At 48.1% G+C, this 22,296-nt stretch overlaps 1 protein-coding gene across 2 annotated transcripts in view; it reads left to right on the forward strand.

The window, feature by feature from the left end:
* The window catches only part of anxa6 (annexin A6), an 84,862-nt gene extending 67,305 nt beyond the window's left edge, over positions 1-17,557 (forward strand). Inside the window, exons 21-25 of one of the 2 annotated variants that reach the window (XM_080201255.1) lie at positions 3,747-3,840; positions 5,866-5,961; positions 8,315-8,373; positions 12,277-12,399; positions 16,396-17,557. In XM_080201255.1, the coding sequence (XP_080057381.1) occupies positions 3,747-3,840; positions 5,866-5,961; positions 8,315-8,373; positions 12,277-12,399; positions 16,396-16,455 (432 nt within the window). In that variant the 3' untranslated portion in view covers positions 16,456-17,557. Of the gene's footprint in view, positions 1-3,025; positions 3,074-3,746; positions 3,841-5,865; positions 5,962-8,314; positions 8,374-12,276; positions 12,400-16,395 lie in introns of those variants that run through there. The other variant, XM_080201254.1, reaches the window with a different exon arrangement.
* The last annotated feature ends 4,739 nt before the right edge of the window (positions 17,558-22,296 follow it).

The raw sequence follows: 22,296 nt of genomic DNA on the forward strand, positions 1-22,296 counted from the left end.
AATTCTCTAGGATTACTGCAGAGGCTTGGTGGCACAATGGTTAGCACTGCTGTCTCTCAGCTCCAGGGAGCCGGGTTCAATTCCCAGCCGAGATCACTGTCTGTGTGGAGTGTGTACATTCTCCCCAGGTCTGCGTGGGTTTCCTCAGGGTGCTCCGGTTTCCTCCCATAGTCCAAAGATGTGCGGGTTAGGTTGATTGGCAGTGATAAATTAACCTCTGGTGTCAGAGGGATGTTCTCCACACAGAGTCGCTGAACAGAGACCGATAGCCAAGTTCCGCACACATGAGGACGGTCTCAACAGGGATCTTGGGTTCATGTCGCACTATCTGTAACCCCCATGACTTGCCTGGGTTTGCAAAACCTCACTTACTGTACTGTCTGGAGACAATACACATCTCTGTAACCTGTGATCAGTGCTCCTTCCACTCACATTGTCAGCCACTTCAGGTCTTGAACAGCAGGTTAGGTGTAAGGATTCGCATTCTAATCAGTAATCTCTAAACAGTCTGTGCTTTATATGCTCTGTCTGAGGCCAGAACTCTCCATTCACCTGACGAAGGGACTAACCCCAAAAGCTTGCGCGTTTACTATCAAATAAATCAGTTGGACTAAAACCTGGTGTTGTCAGACTTTTTACTGTGTCAGAGGGATTATCAGGATAAATATGTGGGGTTATGGGAATAGGGCATGGGTGGAATTGTGGTTAGTGCAAACCCGATGGGCGGAATGGTCTCCTTCTGCACTGTAGGGATTCTGGGAGATAAAAATATGACGTCCCAACACCAGTGCAATCAAAACCCGGAGAAAAATCATCGGAGAGTTTTAGCCAGATGGCTAGCGTTTCTGTAATTCAATTTCCTTGGATGTTTCTGTATTGGAGGAAGGAATGAGCATTTCATTAGCTGTGACCAGCTCTGGGACACTGAGGTTGTGATGGGTGGGACCTAAATGCAAGTCTTTCTGTAAAGTGTTTTCTTGAGACCTCGAACTTAACTTATGTCCTCCGTCCTCACCTAAGTTTCGAAGGGCCACGGCTGGAATTCTCCAGTGTCGCACATCCTGCCCCTGCTGCCATTGAGAATGGGGAATTTGGCACTCGGCCAAAACGCCGTCTGAATTGATTTATTATTGTCACATATGTTAACATACACGAAAAGTATTGTTTCTTGCGTGCTATACAAAGCATGCCTTTCATAGAGAAGGAAACGAGAGAGGGCAGAATGTAGTGTTACAGCCATAGCTAGGGTGTAGAGAAAGATCAACTTAATGCAAGATAAGTCCAGTCAAAAGTCTGATGGCAGCAGGGAAGAAGCTGATCTTGAGTCGGTTGGTTCGTGACCTCGGACTTTTGTATCTTTTTCCTGAAGGAAGAAGGTGGAAGAGAGAATGTCCAGAGTGTGTGGGGTCCTTAATTATCCTGGTTGCTTTGCCGAGGCAGCGGGAAGTGTAGACAGAGTCAATGGATGGGAGGCTGGTTTGTGTGATGGACTGGGCTAAATTCATGACCCTTTGTAGTTGCTTGTGGAATTGGGCAGAGCAGGATCCCATACCAAGCTGTGATACAACCAGAAAGAATGCTTTCTATGTTGCATCTGTAAAAGTTGATGAGAGTCGTAGCTGACATTTTCCTTAGCCTTCTGAGAAAGTAGAGGTGTTGGTGGGCTTTCTTAACTATAGTATCAGCGTAGGGGGACCAGTACAGATTGTTGGTGATCTGGACATCTAAAAGCTTGAAACTCTCACTGCAGTGGGACCAGAGAATCCCAGCCCTCATTATCCAAACACTGGGCCACAGAAAAATGCATCCAACTCAGAACTGAATACACAACCCATGAGAGAAGGGATGTTAAGATTGGAATCCTTTAGGCTTGCTGACGTAGAAGGTTCTTGGTTCAAGTCCTGCCCAGGCTGACGCTCCCAGTGCAGTACTGAGGGACTTCCGCATGGTCAGAGGTGCAGTCTTTTGAATGGGAGGTCAAACCGAGGCCTCTGAGCTAAGTGCAAAATTCCTATGGCGCTGATTTAAATTTGGGGAGTTCTCCCCGGTGTCTGGGTCGATATGAATCCCACAGCCAACGTCACAGTGCTCGGAGGTTGGAGATTACTGTGTGTAAATTGGCCACCGTGTTTCCTGCAAAATACCAGTGACTTAATTGGATGTAAAGCGGCATGGTGGCATAATGGTTAGTATTGCTGCCTCACAGCGTCAGGGATCTGGGTTCGATTCCCCGCTTGGGTCACTGTTTGTGTGGAGTCTGCACGTTCTCCGTGTCTCTGGGTTTCTTCTGGGTGCTCCGGTTTCCTCCCACAGTCCAAAGATGTGCGGTTTAGGTGCATTGGCAATGCTACATTGCCCCGTGGTGTCCCGGGACGCATAGGTTAGTGTGATTAGCAAGGTAAATATGTGGGGCTACGGGGATAAGGGCAAGGTGGGATTGTGCAGATTTGATGGGCCAAATGGTCTTTTTCCATGGAGTTTCTGTGAAAGTAGCTCAATAACAGGGGTACAGTAACATAGTTGCTTGGTTAGTAAGAGGGAGGGCATGAGTTCAAGTCCCAACAAGGCAGCTGGCGGAATTTAAATTCAGTGAGTAAAATCTAGAATTGAAAACTAATCTCAATAATGGTGACCATCAAACTGTCATCGACTGTTGTAAAAACCCATCTGGTTCACTAATGTCCTTTAGGGAAGGAAATCTGCTGTCCTTACCTGGTCTGGCCTACATGTGACTCCAGACCCACAGCAATGTGGTTGATTCTTAACTGCCCTCTGAAATAGCTGAGCGAGACACTCAGTTCATGGGCAATTAAGAATGGGCAACAAATACTGACCTTGCCAGCGATGCCAACATCTCAGAATACTCCATTAGAGGAAGTGACCATCCTCACCCATTCCCATTAGATGGGTCTTTGGGTGGCCAGGTATTCCAATATTCTTATTGCCAGCCATATGAGTTCTTGCTAACATGACAGAAAAAAATATTCCTCTCTTTTCTTCCCTTTTACTATGCCAACCACATCAGCTTATAGCAGACTATCTGGTAAGTCTCTGTTAAGTCTCACTGTTGTGTCAAGTTAAACACTCTTCCTTATTGGCTCATGGGCTTTTTGTGGTTCAGTAACCGATACCATTGGACTTTTGGTTTGAATGCACAATTCCAGTTTTTAATTCTGGAATTCTCTCCCTAACGGCATTGTGGGTCAACCCAAACAAGTGGACTACAGCGATTCAAGAAGGCAGCTCACCGCCACCTTCTCGAGGGCAATAAATGCTGGCCAGCCAGTGACGCCCACGTCCCACAATTGAACACTTAAAAAACTAAGTTTTCCCCCTCAGGATTTTCAGACAAGTTCAGGAATTACACCGGGTCACCTTGAGGGAAGGAATGTGATGTTAGTGTACCTTAAGTTTTTTTTTAAATCATGATCTCTGCAGCTTTCGCAGTCAGTGTTTCTCAGCTCACAGCCTAAGTTGATGTCATTATGTTGCCGAGCTGACTATGATGAGTTCTTTTATTGCTACTTAAGTGGTTTAAATGGGGTTGTTTGTGTTTAAGAACCAGATCCTATTGGATTTCATATGGTGACAAACCATTACATGATGGAAGGAGGGAGAGGAGAATAGTGTCGCTAGGGTTAGATGCAGAAAGGAGTTGTGTGCCAGCATGGACCAGTTGGGCCGAAGGGCCTGTTTGTGTGCTGTAAATATTTTCTAATTCTATTCCAATCCTTTCTGAATGTTAGGAATTGTGCAGCTCAACCGATGAGGACTCGGGTTCCATGGAATCAAAGTTCATCAGTGTCTTATGTATGAGGAGCTATCCCCATCTCAGACGAGGTGAGCTTTAACCGAGTGTGCTGGTGAAGAAGTTCCTCTTTGCCCATCCTCTCTCCTACTATCGACTCCTGTAGCCTGTTAGCTGGGGCTGCCTTGGCCCTGAGATATCACTCTGGAACTGAAGGCTGTTGTAATGACTTTGCCGAGGCCCTCGAGATGTGGGCCTGTTAGAATACGAGCTCCCTGATTGAGACAGTTAATGAGGTCCAATCTGGGAGCCCTGCAGAGGTCTATAACCTCTGCTATATATGGACTGTTGTTTAAAAGGTAAAAAATTGCAGCATGCTGCTGTGCAGAGGGACCTGGGTGTCCTTGTGCAAGAATTACAAGGAGTTGGTTTATAGTTGCAACAGGTAATTAAGAAGGCAAATGGAATTTTGTCCTTCATTGCTAGAGGGATGGAGTTTAAAAATAGCAAAATTATATTGCAGCTGTAAAAGGTGCTGGTGAGGCTACACTTGGAGTACTGTGTACAACTTTGGTCTCTTTACTTGAGAAAGGCACATTGACACTGGAGGGGGTGCAGAGGAGATTCACTAGGTTGATTCCGAAATTGAGCAGGTTGGTTTATGAGGAGAGACTGAGTAGACAGGCTATATTCATTGGAATTCAGAAGAATGAGGGGGGATCTTATTGAAACATATATAAAAATATGAAGGGAATAGATAGGATAGAAGCAGGGTGAAAGGAGCATTGCCTCAAGGATGGCACAGTGGTTAGTTAGCACTGCTGCCTCACAGCGCCAGGGACTTGGGCTCGATTCCCGGCTTGGGTCACTGTCTGTGTGGAGTCTGCACGTTCTCCCCGTATCTGTGTGGGTTTCCTCCCGGGTGCTCAGGTTTCCTTCCACAGTCAAAAATCTGCGGGTTAGCTGGATTGGCCATCTTAAATTGACCCTTAGTGCCAGAGGGATGAGCTAGGGTAAATGCTTGAGGTTATGGGGATGGGGCCTAAGTGGGATTGTGGTCAGTGCAGACTTGATGGGCTGAATGGCCTCCTTCTACTCTGTAGCACTCTGTATGAAAATAAGGGGGAGCAGATTTAGGACTGAGTTGAGGAGGAACTTCTTCACCCAAAGGGTTGTGAATCTGTGGAATTCCCTACCCAGTGAAGCAGTTAATGTTCTTTCGTTGAATTTTTTTTTAAGGCAAAGAAAGATCTTTGAACAGTAAAGGAATTAAGGGTTACGGTGAGCGGGCGGGTAAATAGAGCTGAGTTCACAAAAAGATTAGCCATGATCTTATTGAAAGATGGAGCAGGCTCGAGGGGCCAAATGGCCTACTCTTGCTCCTAGTTCTTATAGAATGTGGAGTGTCGTGGTTACTGACACTCGGGATGTAGACTCTATACTGGGGAGTATCTGTCTGAATATGAGTATCACTTGTAAGTAAATCCGGATTTGATGAAAGGACACTGGTTTCATGGGAGTTACTTCAGTTGTGTGTTCAGATTCCTCCCTGATAATAAATCCAGGCTAACATTGCCTGTCGTGTGAGACCTTAAACCTGATATCTTTCTGATCTCTCCACTGGATGTAAAAGATGCCGTGGCCACAGTTTTGAAGAAGCTTAGGAAGTTCAGGCCACAGTTTGCCCCTCTCTCCTTTAACCCCCTCTGCTTTCCCACTCCTCCAACACCCACCCAAATCCATCGCTGATTCTCAACACTCCGTCACTTCCAAACTCCGTCCCCAATTTCTCAAAACCTCCTCCAGCCCTTCAATCCTCAGATCTCTGCACGCTGAGGTATTCCCAAATTTCATCCCTCCACCATTAACAGCCGTGTCTGCAACTGCCTGGGACTTTAGCTCTTGAATTCTCTAACTAAACGTCTCCACGTCTCTCTCTTTCTAAGATGCTCCTTAAAACCAACCAAATTTGTCCTAATGTCTCCTTATGATCAGCTGTAGTTTGCTATCCTCCTCTGAAGCCTATTGAAATGATTCACTGGGCTAAAGGCTTGGTAAATCTTCATGTTGTTCTCACTGCGTTGTGTTGATTTGGGTTCCTTTTTTTTTTGTTGCAGTTTTCCAGGATTACATTAAACTCACCAACAGAGATATCGAGCAGACTATCAAGAATGAAATTTCGGGAGACCTGAGGAACGCACTCATGGCTATCGGTGAGACCGTGCACCTCATCCCAAATTAAATAACCACAGCCACACGCTCACGCACATGCTTGGCGCGCGTGCCCACTCTGCGCAGACCTGAGGCTGGAATCGAACGTGGGTCCCTGGCACTGTGTGGCAGCAGTGCTAACCCCTGTGCCACCGTGCTGCCCCCCCCACTCTCCCATCCCCACACCACCAGTAGAGAATAAATTAAAAAATTTATTTCTTTAAAAAAAAATGTATTTATTACTCACAAGTAGGCTTGCATTCACACTGCAATGAAGTTACTGTGAAAATCCCCAGTTGCAATGAACCCACCCTTGCGCTGCTATTTACTTAGCCGTACTATCTCATTTGATAAAGTACGTTCCTGGTAGCTCCATTCCAAAGGTGCCAAGTATGAATTGTGAGAAGGGGGAATCAGATTTCCCCATCGTCCCGCTGCCAGGACTCAACAGAGAAGTGCACCTTAATCAGATGGAATGACACTGGGGTAATTCCCGAGTCCTTCCTGCAGGTTTCCCAGCCCGCCGAGAGTGAGTCAGCTTTCGGTCAGCGGATTGAAACTGTCTGTCTCTACGATTTCCTTCTCCATCCCGTTGTTGGATCGTTCTTTACTCTCTGCTGCTGATGCCCCTTCACCCACTGGCAACTTCCCCCCCCCCCAGTGCCCCTTCTCCCTAGCGTGCGCGTGTCGGTCTTTTTGCGAATCAGAAATACTTCAAAACGCTGCGATTGGTGGGTCGAAAGATCTGGAAGAGAGCGGGCTGGCAGTCTGTCTGATCCCTGGTGCGGTGCCAAGTGTGGCTCCGTGTGTAACACTGTCACGTCAGAAGGGTTTTGAGTTCAAGTTTCGCTGTCGGATTTCAGCAAATTCCCTCCCCTGACAACCCAATCGTAAAATCCCTAAAGTGCAGAAGGAGGCCATTCAGCCCATTGAGTCTGCACTGACTCTTTGACGGTGCCTTACCCAGGCCCGCACCCAACCCTATACTCGTAAAGCTGCACATTCTTCCTAGCCGGTCCACCTGACCTACACACATTGGTACACTAAGGGGCAATTTGTCACGGCCAATCCACCTAACCTGTACTGTGTAGGAGGAAGCCGGAGCACTTGGAGGAAACCCACGCAGACATGGGGAGGATGTGCAGACTCCACACACCGACAGTGACCCGAGGCTGGAATTGAACCTGGGTCCCTGGCGATGTGAGGCAGCAGAGATAACCACTGTGCCACCGTGCCACGCACTAGCTAATGATAAGCCAGTGATAGCCTGTCCCTTCCTTTCTAAGTGGATATTAATAAGAACATAATGATCTAGTAGCACGAATAAAATGAAGTCCTGTCCATCAGTCTGGTGCCCTGGCCAGCATCCCTGCTTCGACCCACGCCAAACGATTTTGATTAGCCGGCTGCTTAACTCAAATGCTGTTTTTGGGATCTTGCTGTGCTCCGGTCAGTCTGGTGATGTTTGGTGCTGCTGGGTTTTACCCCATTGCGCTGCACTGCTGTTCTGTGAAGCTTCTGAGCTGCCACTAGGTGCCAGGTAAATGCAGGTTGACCAAAGTGGGGTTCTTAACTCCACCGTTGGCAGCCGTACCATCAGGTGCCTCTGCCTGAAGCTCCCCACTTCCCTCCTTCACTCTCCCCACCCCTCCGTTCCCCCTCAGCCGCTCCTTAAAACCTACCTCTTTAACTGGGAGTGGGGGGACCAAAGTCATCCTATTCCCTTACCTAACATGAAGGTGTAATGGCCCTTCACTGAAATACAATCAGAATAATACAGAAGAAGGAGGCTATTCAGCCCGTCAAGCCCGTGCCAGCTCTTTGAAAAGCAATCTCATTTGTCCTGAAACTTTTTTAATATTGTTGAACCTGTTTTCACCGTGCCGTCACTCGCAATGAGTCCAACTCGAACTTTGTCTTTTTGGAACTGCTTTGCGATTTTCTGCTATGTTTAGAGTAGTTATATAATGCAAGTTCTGGGTGGCACAGTGGTTAGCACTGCTACCTCACAGCGCCAGGGACCCAGATTCGATTCTGGCCTGGGGGTCACTGTCTGTCTGTGTGGAGTCTGCACGTTCCCCTTGTCTCTGCGTGGGTTTCCTCCGAGTGCTCCGGTTCCCTCCCACACTCCAAAGATCCGCGGGTTAGGTGAATTGGCCGTGCTAAATTCTCCCTTGGACTCAGGAGATTAGCAGGATAAATACGTGTGGTTACTGGAGTAGGGCCTAGGGAGGGATTGTGGTTGGTACAGACTTGATGTGCTGAACTGCCCCCTTCTGTACTGTAGGGATTTTATGATTCTAAGTTGTTGTATACACCTTAGCGTCACCCATTTCTTTGTTTCCTCTCTCCTAGTTCGTTCCATCAAGAACAAGCCGGCCTTCTTTGCCGAACGCCTCTACAAGTCGATGAAGGTAAATGAACAAGATTTCACTAACCTCATGTAATTCTCTTCATCCCCATGGATTTACAGCTTAAAACATCAATCACGCTCAGAGCACAGACATACCTGTGACCAACCCTGTCACACCTTCTTACAAAACGTGGCATGTGGGCATTGCTGGCTAGGCCAGCATTTATTACCCAACCCTAATTGCCCCTTGAGAGGGCAGTGGTGAGCTGTCTTCTTGAATCGCTGCTGTCTGTGTGGTGTAGGTACACCCACAGTGCTGCTAGAGAGGGAGTTCAAGCATTTTGACCCAAGGAACAGGATATATTTCCAATTCAGGATGGTGAGTGGCACGGAGGGAACCTTCCAGGTGGTGGCGTTCCCCAGGGATCTACTTATCCTTCTAGATGGAAGCGGTCATTGATTTGGTAGGTGCTGGGGAGGGAGTCTTGGTGAGTTGCTGCAGTGTAACTTGTAAATGATGCACACGGCTGCCACTGTGTCAGTGGTAGAGGGATGAATGTTTAAGATGGTGGATGGGGCATTGGTCAAGTGAAGTGCTTTGTCCTGGATGGTGTTGAGCTTCTTGAAGATGCATGGGATTTAAAGGGAGATAGTGCTCGGGCAGTATTGCAGAATGGTGTTAGTGTACAGGAAGTTGTAGAATATAAAAACAGGTAGGTCTTGCTGCAACTGTACAGGGCACTGGTGAGGCCGTAAATGGAGTACTGAGAGCGGTTTTGGTCACCGCATTTGCAAAAGGATATATTGGCCTTGGAGGGAGTACAGAGAAGGTTCACCTGGCTGATACCGGAGATGAGGGGGTTAGCCTATGAAGAGAGATTGAATAGACTGGGTCTGTACTCGTTAGAGTTTAGAAGGCTGAGGGGGGATCTTATAGAGACATACAAGATAATGAAGGGGATAGATAGGGTAGAGATAGAGAGATTCTTCCCGCTTAGAAAGGATAGCAGAACTAGAGGGCACAGCCTCAAAATAGGGGGGGGGGGGGGGGTGCAGTTTAGAATGGAGTCGAGGAGGAACTTCTTCACTCAGAGTGATGAGTCTCTGGAATTCTCTGCCCATTGAAGTGGTGGAGGCTACCTCGCTGAATATATTTAAGTCATGGGTAGATAGGTTTCTGATAGACAAAGGAATTAAGGGTTATGGGGAGAAAGCGGGAAAGTGGAACTGATCCACTTCAGATCAGCCATGATCTTGTTGAATGGCGGGGCAGGCTCGAAGGGCTAGATGGCCTACTCCTGCTCCTATTTCTTATATTCTTATAAGTTCACGTGGGAATATTGAATTTGAAATGCTGCTTTCCAACGCAATAATAACTGGATTTTTCTTCCTTTTTTAATTGGGTAAAGCTCCGCAGCCATTGGAGAGTTTTGGAACTTGGATCCTGCTTGACACCATCCAAACCTCCACAGCTGAGCCCCTAATCCCATCCCCCTCTGTCCTGAGGGACCTCCTGTGTGGGACCTGGGTGCTATCCTCCAGCCTGAACTGGACGTCCTCACCAAGACCATTTAGGAATCATAGAATCTACAGTGCAGAAGAAGGCCATTTGGCCCATTGAGCCTGCACTGACAACAATCTCACCTAGGCCCTATTCCTGTAACTCCATGTATTTACCCTGCTAGACCCCTGACACTAAGGGGCAATTTAGCACAGGCAATCAACCTAACATTTTTGGACTGTGGGAGGAAACCAGAGCACCTGGAGGAAACCCATGCAGGCATAGAACATTACAGCGCAGAACAGGCCCTTCGGCCCACGATGTTGCGCCGACCAGTTTTTTTAAAAAAAACACTGACCCACTAATCTAAACCAATCCCTTTTCGTCCATAAACCTATCCACGGATCTCTTAAACGCCCCCAAACTAGGCGCATTTACAACTGCAGCAGGCAGGGCATTCCAATCCCTCACCACCCTCTGGGTAAAGAACCAACCCCTGACATCCGTCCTATAACTACCCCCCCTTAATTTAAAGCTATGCCCCCTCGTGCTAGCTTTCTCCATCCGAGGAAAAAGGCTATCACTATCCACCCTATCTAAACCTCTAATCATCTTATACGTTTCAATAAGATCCCCCCTTAGCCTCCTTCTTTCCAGCGAAAACAACCCCAAATCCCTCAGTCTCTCCATGGGGAGAATGTGCAAACTCCACACAGATAGTGACCCAAGGCTGGAATCAAACCCAGATCCCTGGCACTGAAACAGCAGTGCCATCCATTGCACCACCCATTGACATTCAGCCACACTGTAATACCTGTTCTGCCTTGACATCTCTCCCAGAGCTGCTTAAACTCAACTTCTCAAATGTTCAAAATCAACTCCCTCATCCCAATCTCCGGTTCCCACATCGTAAACCGTCAAAGAAACCTCACCCATCTCTCACCCACGGATGTGCCGACCTCTAGCTTGTTTTCGGTGGGTCGCGTTCAGTTTCCTCATTGCTTTGTTGACAAGTACCGCCATGGCATCATTGCTACCTCGACAATGAGCCTATGACCATTGAGAGAGAGCGAGAGACCACATGAAACGATTATCCTAGCAGCAGAATAATACACTGCACCATCCCTGACACATCGCTGCCATCAGACTCTGTAGCTGATCATGAGCAGAGCCAGAGGGCATCTTCTTCTTCCACCATGTTCATGAATGCCAATGATCTCTCCAACCTTCACAGTCCTCAGTGGCAGTGACATTGCTCCCCAATCTTGTACCAGGTCTGCTTCTCATGCTGTTGGTGTATTTCCTGTTCTGTGGCCCTCAGTTTTACTAACCACGACTAGATATTGTAGCTAGCCTCCTAAGATTAATGCCCAAACTGTTGGTAATCGTTGGCAAAAGTTCTTAACGCTGGCCTGTTTTTCCTTGAGAATTCCTCATTAGTGGTGTGTGTTCTCCAGTTTATCCTCCTCGCATGTTTCCGAAAGTACGGATGAGATTTTCCAGCTTTGACACTGGTGGCATCGTGGGAAACTGTGGAGCACGGCTGACTCTTAACAGGTCTCCAAATTTTCCCGTCCTACTCGTGATGAAACCCGCAGGCGTTAGAGCTGTAAAATCTCGCTCCACATCTGTGCTGCCTTCCGACTTATGTATATTCCAACTTCCACATCCATTCACTAACACTAACCAGTGTGCCTGGATTGGTCGTTAAGCATAGATCAGGAGGGCCTATAGGCACTTTTCTCAGTTTGAGAGAAACAGTTGGTTATACACAGCTTGAAAAGCATCATTCAGCCAGCTAGGAGAAAGGTGAGGGGGCAGGTCCCCCTGAAGCAACAGGGAACTGTTATTGAACCCTTGCTGGGAGCATTATTCTACACCCCACTCCAGCCATCTAAGCTAACCAAGCCTTAGTTTGAGATCGCTTTTAATGACCAGGAAATTTGATTTGATTTATTATTGTCACATATTAATATAGAGTGAAAAGTATTGTTTCTTGCGTGGTATACAGACAAAGCATACTGTTCATAGAGAAGGAAAGGAGAGACTGCAGAATGTAGTGTTACAGTGATTGCTAGGGTGCAGAGAAAGGTCAACTTAATGTAAGGTAGGTCCATTCAAAAGTCTGACAGCAGCGGGGAAGAAGCTGTTCTTGAGTCAGTTAATATGTGAACTCAGGTTTTTGTATCTTTTTCCCGATGAATGAAGAGAGAATGTCTGGGATGCGTGGGGTCCTTACTATGCTGGCTGCTTCGCTGAGGCAGCAGAAAGTGTGGATAGAGTCAGTGGATGGGAGGCTGGTTTGTGATGAACTGGGTTTTATTCATGACCTTTTTGTAGTTTCTTGCGGTCTTGGGCAGAGCAGGAGCCATACCAAGCTGTGAACCAACCGGAAAGAATGCTTTCTATGGTGCATCTCTTGTACTTTTGGTCTTGACTTTGATCTTTGATGTGCTTTCTTAGGGTGCAGGCACTGATGACCGAACACTGACCAGGATTATGGTGTCCAGGAGTGAAATTGATCTGTTAAACATCCGCCATGAGTTCAAGCAGATGTACGATGTATCGCTGCACACCTTTATAGAGGCAAGTTTTCAGGAGCAACCATCCAATCTTAACTCTACTCCAGCAATGTCAACTTTCCTTCTCTGCGGCAGGACATCCAATTAGTTGCTGGGATCAGGGTGAGATTTGTCCCATCATCCCTTGTGCCTGCTGACTTGCAGCAGCTCCCAGTTCACCAACACCTTCATAAGAACATAAGAACATAAGAAATAGGAGCAGGATTAGGCCATCTAGCCCTTCGAGCCTGCCCCGCCATTCAATAAGATCATGGCTGATCTGTCGTGGCTCAGTTCCATTTTCCCACCCTCTCCCCATAACCCTTAATCCCCTCTCTTATCAAGAACCCATCAACCCGCTTCTTAAAAATATTTAGCGAGGCAGCCTCCACCACTTCAACGGGCAGAGAATTCCAGAGATTCATCACCCTTTGAGTGAAGAAGTTCCTCCTCAACTCCGTTCTAAACCGCCTCCCCCTTATCTTGAGGCTGTGCCCCCTAGTCCTACTGTCTTTTTTGAGCGGGAAGAGTCTCTCCACCTCTATCCTATCCATCCCATTCATCATCTTATACGTCTCAATGAGATCTCCCCTCATTCTTCTAAACTCTAACGAGTACAAGCCTAGTTTATTCAGCCTCTCCTCATAGCTCAACCCCCTCAACTCCGGTATCAGCCTAGTAAACCTCCTCTGCACTCCCTCCAGGGCCAAAATATCCTTGCGCAGGTGCGGCGCCCAAAACTGCACACAGTACTCCAGCTGCGGCCTCACCAATGCCCTATACAGCTGCAGCAAGACCTCCCTACTTTTATATTCAATCCCCCTCGCTATGAAGGCCAGCATCCCATTCGCCTTCCTGACCACCTGCTGCACCTGCAAGCTGGGTTTTTGCGACTCATACACAAGGACCCCGAGGTCCCTCTGCACCGTCGCCTGCTGCAGTTTTTCACCCCGTTTGTAATAGTCCTTCCTACCATTCTTCCTACCAAAGTGGACCACCTCACACTTGCCAACATTAAATTCCATTTGCCATTTCCTGGCCCATTCGCCCAGCCTATCCAGATCCTTCTGCAGACTCTCCACACCCTCCGCACAATTTGCCTTTCCCCCAATCTTGGTGTCATCAGCAAATTTCGACACCCTGCACTCGGTTCCCTCCTCCAGATCATCTATATAAATGGTAAATAGCTGAGGCCCCAGCACCGACCCCTGGGGCACCCCACTAGTCACCAACCGCCAATCCGAATAGCACCCATTGACCCCCCTCTCTGCCTCCTATTTGACAACCAATCCTCCATCCACGCTAACACCCTACCCCCAACTCCATGCCCCCTGACCTTCTGCAATAACCTCTTGTGAGGTACCTTGTCAACGCCTTCTGAAAATCCAGAAAGACCACATCCACCGGCTCTCCTCTATCCACTGCCCTAGACACATCCTCATAGAACTCCAGTAAATTTGTCAGACACGACTTCCCTTTAATGAAACCGTGCTGCGTCTGCTCTATCAAGCAATTCCCTTCAAGATGCCTCGCAATTTCCTCCTTAATGACGGATTCTAACATTTTACCTACCACAGACGTTAAACTAACAGGCCTATAATTCCCCGCCTTTTGCCTGGCACCCTTCTTAAACAACGGCGTAACATTAGCCGTTTTCCAATCTTCCGGCACTTCCCCGGAATCCAGCGACGTCTGGAAAATAACCACCAAGGCATCCACTATAACCTCCACCTTCAATTTGGAGTTCTAATCTGGATCATTATTTGGAATATTTGCCTGGCTATGGGAACAGGCAGTAGGTGAATTGCTCCTTCAGAGGGCCAGCAGAGACAAGGCAGGCCAAATGGCCACCTCCTGCATTGTACACAATCTAGGATTGTGCTCAGATTCCACCATGTCCAAATGTGACACCACACAAGGGGATTTTGGGTCAGTTGACCAAAACCATGGGCTGGGATTTTCTGACCCCATCGCGGCCGTACCTTCCACAGGAGATTCCGCCATCTGGCCAAAAGTCCACTGACTCTCCACGAGTCTGGACAATTCCAGTGCCAGGCGGGGCTGGAAAACCACACCTTTGGCCAAAGTGGTCGGTTTTCAGGAGTGTGTGAAAGGAGGAGAGGGCGAGATGATTTGGGCAGGGAGGGAATTCCAGATTTTCCAGCTCAGGCAGAAGAGGGCCGCCAGAGGTGGAGTGAACTTGTATGAGAGGCCAGAATTGGAGGAACAGACAGGTCCTGGAGAGCTGGGGGGCTGGAGGAGGTTGCAGAGTTGGGGCAGTAACAAGAGTTGAAGAGACCGGAGAATCTCGGGTTGATTCGCAAAGCAGAGGAGGAATTGGGGAGATTTGATACACGTATTCAAAATCAGGAGTTCTGATAAAATATCAGAAGGTGGCGCAGCGCCTCAGCGCCAGGGACCCAGGTTCAATTCCGGCCTTGGGTCACTGTCCGTGTGGAGACTGCATGTTCTCCCCATGTCTGCGTGGGTTTCCTCTGAGTGCTCCAGTTTCTTCCCACTCTCCAAAGATATGCAGATTAGGTTGATTGGCCATGATAAATTAACCCTAGTGTCAGGGGGATTAGCAGGGTAAATAAAGGGTTACAGGAATAGGGCCTGGGTGGGATTGTTGTCAGTGCAGATCGATGGGCCAAATGGCTTGTGCACTGTAGGGATTCTGGGTAAAAAGGGAGGACCGTTCCCACTGGGTAGGAGGGTCAATAATCACAGGGAACAGATAACAAAGAAACAGAGGTGCGATGAGGAGAACTTTTTTCACATGGCAAGTTGTGATCTGAGAGGGTGGTGGAAGCAGGTTTAACAATACCTTTTCCGAAAGGAATTAGGTTTATACTGGAAAGTTTAAAAAAAAAATGCATGGCAGTAGTGAAAAGGGGAGTGGTTCTAATTGGATAACATTTTCAAAAAGGGCTGAAACTGTAACGATAGGCAAAATGGCCTCCTTCTCTGTCCAGATGATCTGGAGGAGGGAACCGAGTGTAGGGTGTCGAAATTTGCTGATGACACCAAGATTGGTGGAACGGCAAATTGCGCGGAGGGTGTGGAGAGTCTGCAGAAGGATCTAGATAGGCTGGGCGAATGGGCCAGGAACTGGCAAATGGAATTTAATGTTGGCAAGTGTGAGGTGGTCCACTTTGGTAGGAATAATGGTAGGAAGGATTATTACTTACGTGGAGAAAAACTGCAGCAGGCGACGGTGCAGAGGGACCTCGGGGTCCTTGTGCATGAGTCGCAAAAACCCAGCCTGCAGGTGCAGCAGGTGGTCAGGAAGGCGAATGGGATGCTGGCCTTCATAGCGAGGGGGATTGAATATAAAAGTAGGGAGGTCTTGCTGCGGCTGTATAGGGCATTGGTGAGGCCGCAGCTGGAGTACTGTGTGCAGTTTTGGTCGCCGCACTTGCGCAAGGATATTTTGGCCTTGGAGGGAGTGCAGAGGAGGTTTACTAGGCTGATACCGGAGTTGAGGGGGTTGAGCTATGAGGAGAGGCTGAATAAACTAGGCTTGTACTCGTTAGAGTTTAGAAGAATGAGGGGAGATCTCATTGAGACGTATAAGATGATGAATGGGATGGATAGGATAGAGGTGGAGAGACTCTTCCTGCTCAGAAAGGACAGTAGGACTAGGGGGCACAGCCTCAAGATAAAGGGGGGGGCGGTTTAGAACAGAGTTGAGGAGGAACTTCTTCACTCAAAGGGTGGTGAATCTCTGGAATTCTCTGCCCATTGAAGTGGTGGAGGCTGCCTCGCTAAATATTTTTAAGACGCGGGTTGATGGGTTTTTGATAAGCGAGGGGATTAAGGGTTATGGGGAGAGGGCGGGAAAGTGGAACTGAGACACGACGGATCAGCCATGATCTTATTGAATGGCGGGGCAGGCTCGAAGGGCTAGATGGCCTACTCCTGCTCCTATTTCTTATGTTCTTATGTTCTTATGTCCAGATTGCATGACCTCCCCAGGAGGTAATGGGGCGAAGGATATTAATTTGATGTTTGTTTGCAGGGAGACACTTCGGGAGACTACAGCAGTGTCCTGCTGGCCCTGTGCGGCGATGAGGACTAGAAGAGATTGACCCGTTGGACCATGTTGCTGTTGTCCTCTACCTTTTTGGAGCGATACAGGGCAGAGGCCATCAGGCTGCAGTGCTGAAGCAGGGCCTGTCTAGATGTCAACGCGGGAAAGGGATTGTCACCCTCCCACCCACTGCCTCACCCCCCCACCCCACCCCCTCCCACACCACATTTGTGTCTATCAGAACGTTGAGCCAGGAGTTAAGTTTGATGAGTTTTATTTTTGATGCCTTTGTGTGTCATGGCTAACCATCCAAGTGGTCCAAGGTATTTAATGCAGCCAAACACCTCCCATAATTCCACAGTCCAGCCACCAGAGGCCTAAATTTCTTCAGCCAGCATCGAGCTCTGGGGTGAAACATTTCACGAAGACTTTTGCGGTGCTCAGCTCTGCAGATGTGACTCCTCTGCCTCTCCACCGGGGAGGTTCACCTAATCCCAGCCACCAACATGCCACCCACCATGAGGGCACCGTGCCCCACAAACTGCCTTGATGCCACACAACCTTGTCACCCTAGTCTTCTACAAGCTCTGCTGGATCTTGAAGGATTGCTGGTTAGGATCTGCGACCCTCATTTTCAAAGCAGCTCCATGCCAGTCCGGAACTGCGTCCAGTTAAGAATCCCTGCCTTCCCTTCCCGTCGCTATGGCTCCTGTAGCCACTGTTAACTCCACCTCCAGTCTCTCCTCTCCTGCCTCGAGATCTCTCCACTTCACTCCCTCTTTTCAAGAACTCCTCACTCTGCCTGCCTGCTGTTTGACCTCCAAGTTTCACAAATATTTCAGTTACATTTTATTAATATTGCTTTCAAGATATCGCTCTCATTTCGTGTTTGAAAGGTTTTCTTCTGAAACTGTAAATTATTTAAGAAATCTTCCCGATTTTTTTTTTAAGTTCCCAAATCTCCATCCCTGTTGTCCATCTTCCGATTTTCTGCCTCCCCTCAACTTCTTCACCAGCCTCACCCTCCCACACTCCTCATCCTTTCCATCTCCCATTTCCTCCCTCTCCCCACACTCTCCATATGTCACCCCCACCCTCTCCATCTCCAGATTCTTCCCCTCCCTACACCCTTTCCATCTCCTACATCCTCCCCCACCCCAAACTCTCCTGCCCTACCTCCCCCTCACCCGCACCCCCTCCCCCCCCCCCCCCCCCCCCCCACAACCCCTCCACCTCACCACCTCCCTTGACCCTCTCCGCCTGCCCTCCCACTTCCACTCTCTTGCCCTACCTCCCCTGACCCTGACCCTGACCCTGGCACTCTCCACCTCACCCCCCACCTACCCCCCCCCCCCACTCCCTCACCCTTCACACGCCTCCCTGACTGCCGGGTCAAATCACAAATTTGCCAGGGGGAATGGAATTCAAAATCGTGACCACTATTCTCAGTTTTGCCTCAATTGTTGGGTGAAAGTACCCACAATGAACCCAACCAGAGTGAAAGAAAACTGCTTTCCAAAAATAACATTATTCGGATGACAACTCTTTCTTTGTAATCCACATTTTTCTCAATCCATTTTTAATGACAGGAATTTGGAATGTCCAAGGAGGCAGGAATGGAATTCCTCACCTCTTTCTTTGGGAATTGAGTGTTTTATTCACTAATTTCCCTCCTGAGCTCCACTAAAACAAATTCCATCATGTTTTCATCTCCAATTCAACTCTAGAAGCCTTGAGCTTACACACAGACACCAGCCAATCCTGGGCTTGATAATGAGTTCCATCGGATCGCACAACTCCAATCTATTACTTTTTAAAAACTTTTATTCCATCCTTTAAAAAAAAAACAGTTTCCAATTTGAGCCCAGTTCGCGGTTCCCAGGCATGAGACAAACAAGATCTAAGCTGCCGGGATGAGGTGTCACACTTCATCTGAGCCAAAAGGCTGAGATGGCTTCGAAAAATTGCATCAGGTGACACCTCAGTTAGACTTCATTGACTGACTACCCCTGATCATTGACTCTACCCTAGCCTGAGAGATCAGCTTGCCTGATCACTCACTCTAGTCTCCGATTTGTTGTAGAAACCAACAGTTTTGGCAGTGAGAGTAATTGATGTGGAGTCTGATACATTTCCAGTGGTTCAGTCTCAGCCGCATGACGATTCTTAACCCTCCCCTGCATTGCTCGCCAGCTTGCCTTTTTGTAAATTTCATTAAACTTGTGACTATCCACGTTTCTCGCCTCTTTGTTTTGTTCTTTGTGACGTCAGCACGTGAATTTTCTTTTAGATTAAAAGTGAAATACTTCAGAAGCCCGAGATCTGAAAGAAACTGCTGGATAACAGCAGAGCACTGCCCCTCTGACGGTGCGGCACCCCCTCGGCACTGCTCCTCGGAGAATCAGTGTTTGTTTTGCGCTGGGAGCAAGGGTCATCGATCTTGCTCTCCAGTTGCCATTTGAACCCATTTACGCTGTCCAAGGCAAATCTCCATGGTAACAGTGTCATAACCCTCTGTTTGGAAAAAGTCTCATCTGAGCACAACTTCTGTTTTTCTTGCTTCCAATTTCCTCATTTCTCAGAAGAGAGTCAACCCAATATTGGCCAATGGTCCCGTTGCCACTAGCAACCGCTCCGCTTCAGCCATGTTTCACTTCTTAATCTCCAGCAGGTCAACTTAGTCACCGATAACAACTTGCATTCGTATAGCGCCTTTAACATTGAGAAACATTCCAGCGAAGACTTCCTTAGTTTGACTTCTGTGCTTAAACTCTGGGAGCAGTTTTTTTGAAAGTTCATCCACTGGATGTGGGCATTGCTGGCAAGGTCAGAATCATTTATTGCCCATCCCTAATTGCCCTGGCCCTTGCTGTGCCATTTCAGAGGGCAGTTAAGAGTCAGCCACATTGCTGTGGCTCTGGAGTCGTATGTAGGCCAGACCGAGTAAGAATGGCAGATTTCCTTCCCTAAAGAACATTAGTGAACCAGATTCGCTTTCACAAGAGTGAATTGGATGTAAATTCTAGCAGGGAGCTGATGGCCTAGTGGTATTATCGCTGGATCATTAATCCAGAAACTCAGCTAATGTCCTGGGGACCTGGGTTCGAATCCTGCCACAGTAGATGGTGGAATTTTAATTCAATTAAAAAAAATCTGGAATTTAGAATACGCTGATGTCTGTGAAACCATTGTTGGAAAAACCCATCTGGTTCATTAATGCCTTTTTAGGGAAGGAAATCTGCCGTCCTTACCTAGTCTGGCCTACGTGTGCCTCCAGAGTTGCAGCAATGTGGTTAACTCTCAACTGTCCTCTAAGCTCAACTAGGGATGGGCAATAAATGCTGGCCAGCCAGCGACGCCCATGTCCCACGATGAATAGAATAAAAATTCTACCAGTTGCTGTGTGGGATTTGAATCTACGTCCTCACAACATTAGCAGAGGCATCTAGAGGATTGGTCCACGACTTTAGCGGGATACCCTCTTTTCCCCCATCCTATACACTTCCCATGATGACACTTTGAACACATTTACATTGTCCACTGTGGATGTTGACTGCAGTGTTATTTGACACTGAACCACAGACAGAGATATTAACACGGACAACCAAAGCTTTAAACTGATGGGTTGAATTTGAGGCGTTAATGTGAGGAGGAGATAGGTTATGGGAGGGGAGCAGCTTTTTAAAAAGTTCATTAATTGGATGTGGGCATTACTGGCAAGGCCAGAATTTAATAACCCCAGCCCTTGCTGTGCCATTTCAGAGGCCAGTTGAGACTCAACCACATTGCTGTGGCTTGGGAGTCACATGTGGGCCAGACCAGGTAAGGACGGCAGATTTCCTTCTCTAAAGGACATTAATGAACCAGATTTGCTTTCACAAGAGTGAATAACCAGGGGATTTAAATCCTACAGGGGGGGTGCGATGCCCAGTGTGAATATCATGAGATGATCTGGAGATTAGGGCCTTGATGCCCGATGGCAGAGCAGTCAATGTTGGAGTGATTAACATTGGTCCAGGGTGGGTGGAAGGGAGAGGGGTTGGGGGTGGAAATGGAAGGATGTGCCGGGGTGGGGGTGGAAGGATGTGCCAGAGGTGGAGGTGTGTGCATTCCACGAAGGATTGTGGAAATGGAGGAGTTCACAGAGACGGTGGGGACCGGCAAAGCCACAGGAGGATCTGAGCGCAAGTGCGAGGATTTTGAAGCTGAGATGTCGTTGGGCCTTGGCGATGATCTGGGCCACTGGAAACGGCCTCTTGTCCTGAGAATCGAACCACAGCATCCTTCGCCCTTCTTTACCATCCAAACTCCTGACAGCCAGAAATAACCTGGTTTTATCTTGCACTAGTCTCTCAGATCAAGTTAAAAGGTGTGAATTATTGGTTATTTCCGCTGACTAAATAAAAATGAGCCAAAGGCTGGAGGGGCAGAAATAACTTGTGCCTCAGTGAGTTGCTGTGAGGGGGAGTGGGCTGCCTTGAGTGGTGGAAGCAGATTTAATCGAAACCTTCAAAAAGGAATTGGATAAATACTTGAAGGGGTTTGTGAGGCTGTGGGTAAGAATCAGTGAGTCTGGAATAGTGGGAAGGCCCCTTGGAAGGGCTAGTATAAGCATGATGGACTGAATGGTTTGTTGTATACTGCATCATGCTATGGTTCTTTTTTAAAGTTTATTTATTAGTGTTATAAGTAGGCTTATATTAACATTGCAATGAAGTTACTGTGAAAACCTCCTGGTTGCCACACTCTGACACCAGTTCGGGTAGACTGAGGGAGAATTTAGCACGGCCAATGCGCCCTAACCAGCAGATCTTTGGATTGTGGGTGGAAACGCGTGCAGACACAGGGGAAAATGTGACAAACTCCACACAGACAGTGACCCGAGGCTGGAACCGAACCCGGGTCCCTGAAACTGTGAGGCAGCTATGGGTGGATTTTTGAGCTGGGGAGAATCTAAGCCTGGGGAGGAGGGGGAGGTGAGGATTTCAATGCGCTGGGGTAAAGATCCAACAGCCGCACTGTTAACCGAACCTCTCCTGGCAGCTTGGGAGGGAACGAAAATGTATTTGAAAGGATTGCGTACAAGCTCACTGCTTTTCCTGACAGGAAGTCTTTATTTACAATCTGCAAATTGTTGAACACCAGTTTCACACTTGAAGCAGATCGCAACAGCTGGAAATCCCCATCCGCATCGACATACCCCATCATCCGATCCGCTTTGATGGTTACAGCTAGCAATGTTTTGAAAGGAACTAGATATCTCTTATTGAAAGGTTTTTATGGTGCTCGGAGATGTTTGCCTTGATTTTCGATCGTGGGAGAAGAGGTCGGGTCTTGGCTCTGAAAGAGAAACCCCTTTCTTTAACTCTTGAAATGCCACCTTGTGGCTGTGCCAAACTTTAACGCCAAGGTCAATTACTACAACAACAGCAATTTTCATTTATATAGCAGCAGGGTGGCACGGTGGTTAGCACTGCTGCCTCACAGCGCCAGAGCCCAATTCTAGCATTGGGTGACTGTATATCTGGAGTCTGCACATTCTCTCCGTGTCTGCATGGGTTTTCTCCAGGTGCTCCGGTTTCATAGAATCCCTACAGTGCAGAAGGAGGCCATTTGGCCCATTGAGTCTGCGTCGGCCACAGTCTCACCCAGCCCCTATCCCGCAATCCCACACATTTACCCTGCAAATCCCCCTGACACTAAGGGACATCTTAGCATAGCCAATCCACCTAACCTGCACTTCTTTGGACTGTGGGAGGAATCTGGAACACCCAGAGGGAACCCACGCAGTCGCGGCGGGGAGTGGGGGGGGAGAATGTGCAAACCCCACACGGTGACCTGAGGCTGGAATTCAACCTGGGTCCCTGGCACTTTAAGACAGCAGTGCTA

Source organism: Carcharhinus amblyrhynchos, chromosome 13 (assembly GCF_965287045.1).
Source record: "Carcharhinus amblyrhynchos chromosome 13, sCarAmb.v2.hapA, whole genome shotgun sequence".
Taxonomy (NCBI): Eukaryota; Metazoa; Chordata; class Chondrichthyes; order Carcharhiniformes; family Carcharhinidae; genus Carcharhinus; species Carcharhinus amblyrhynchos.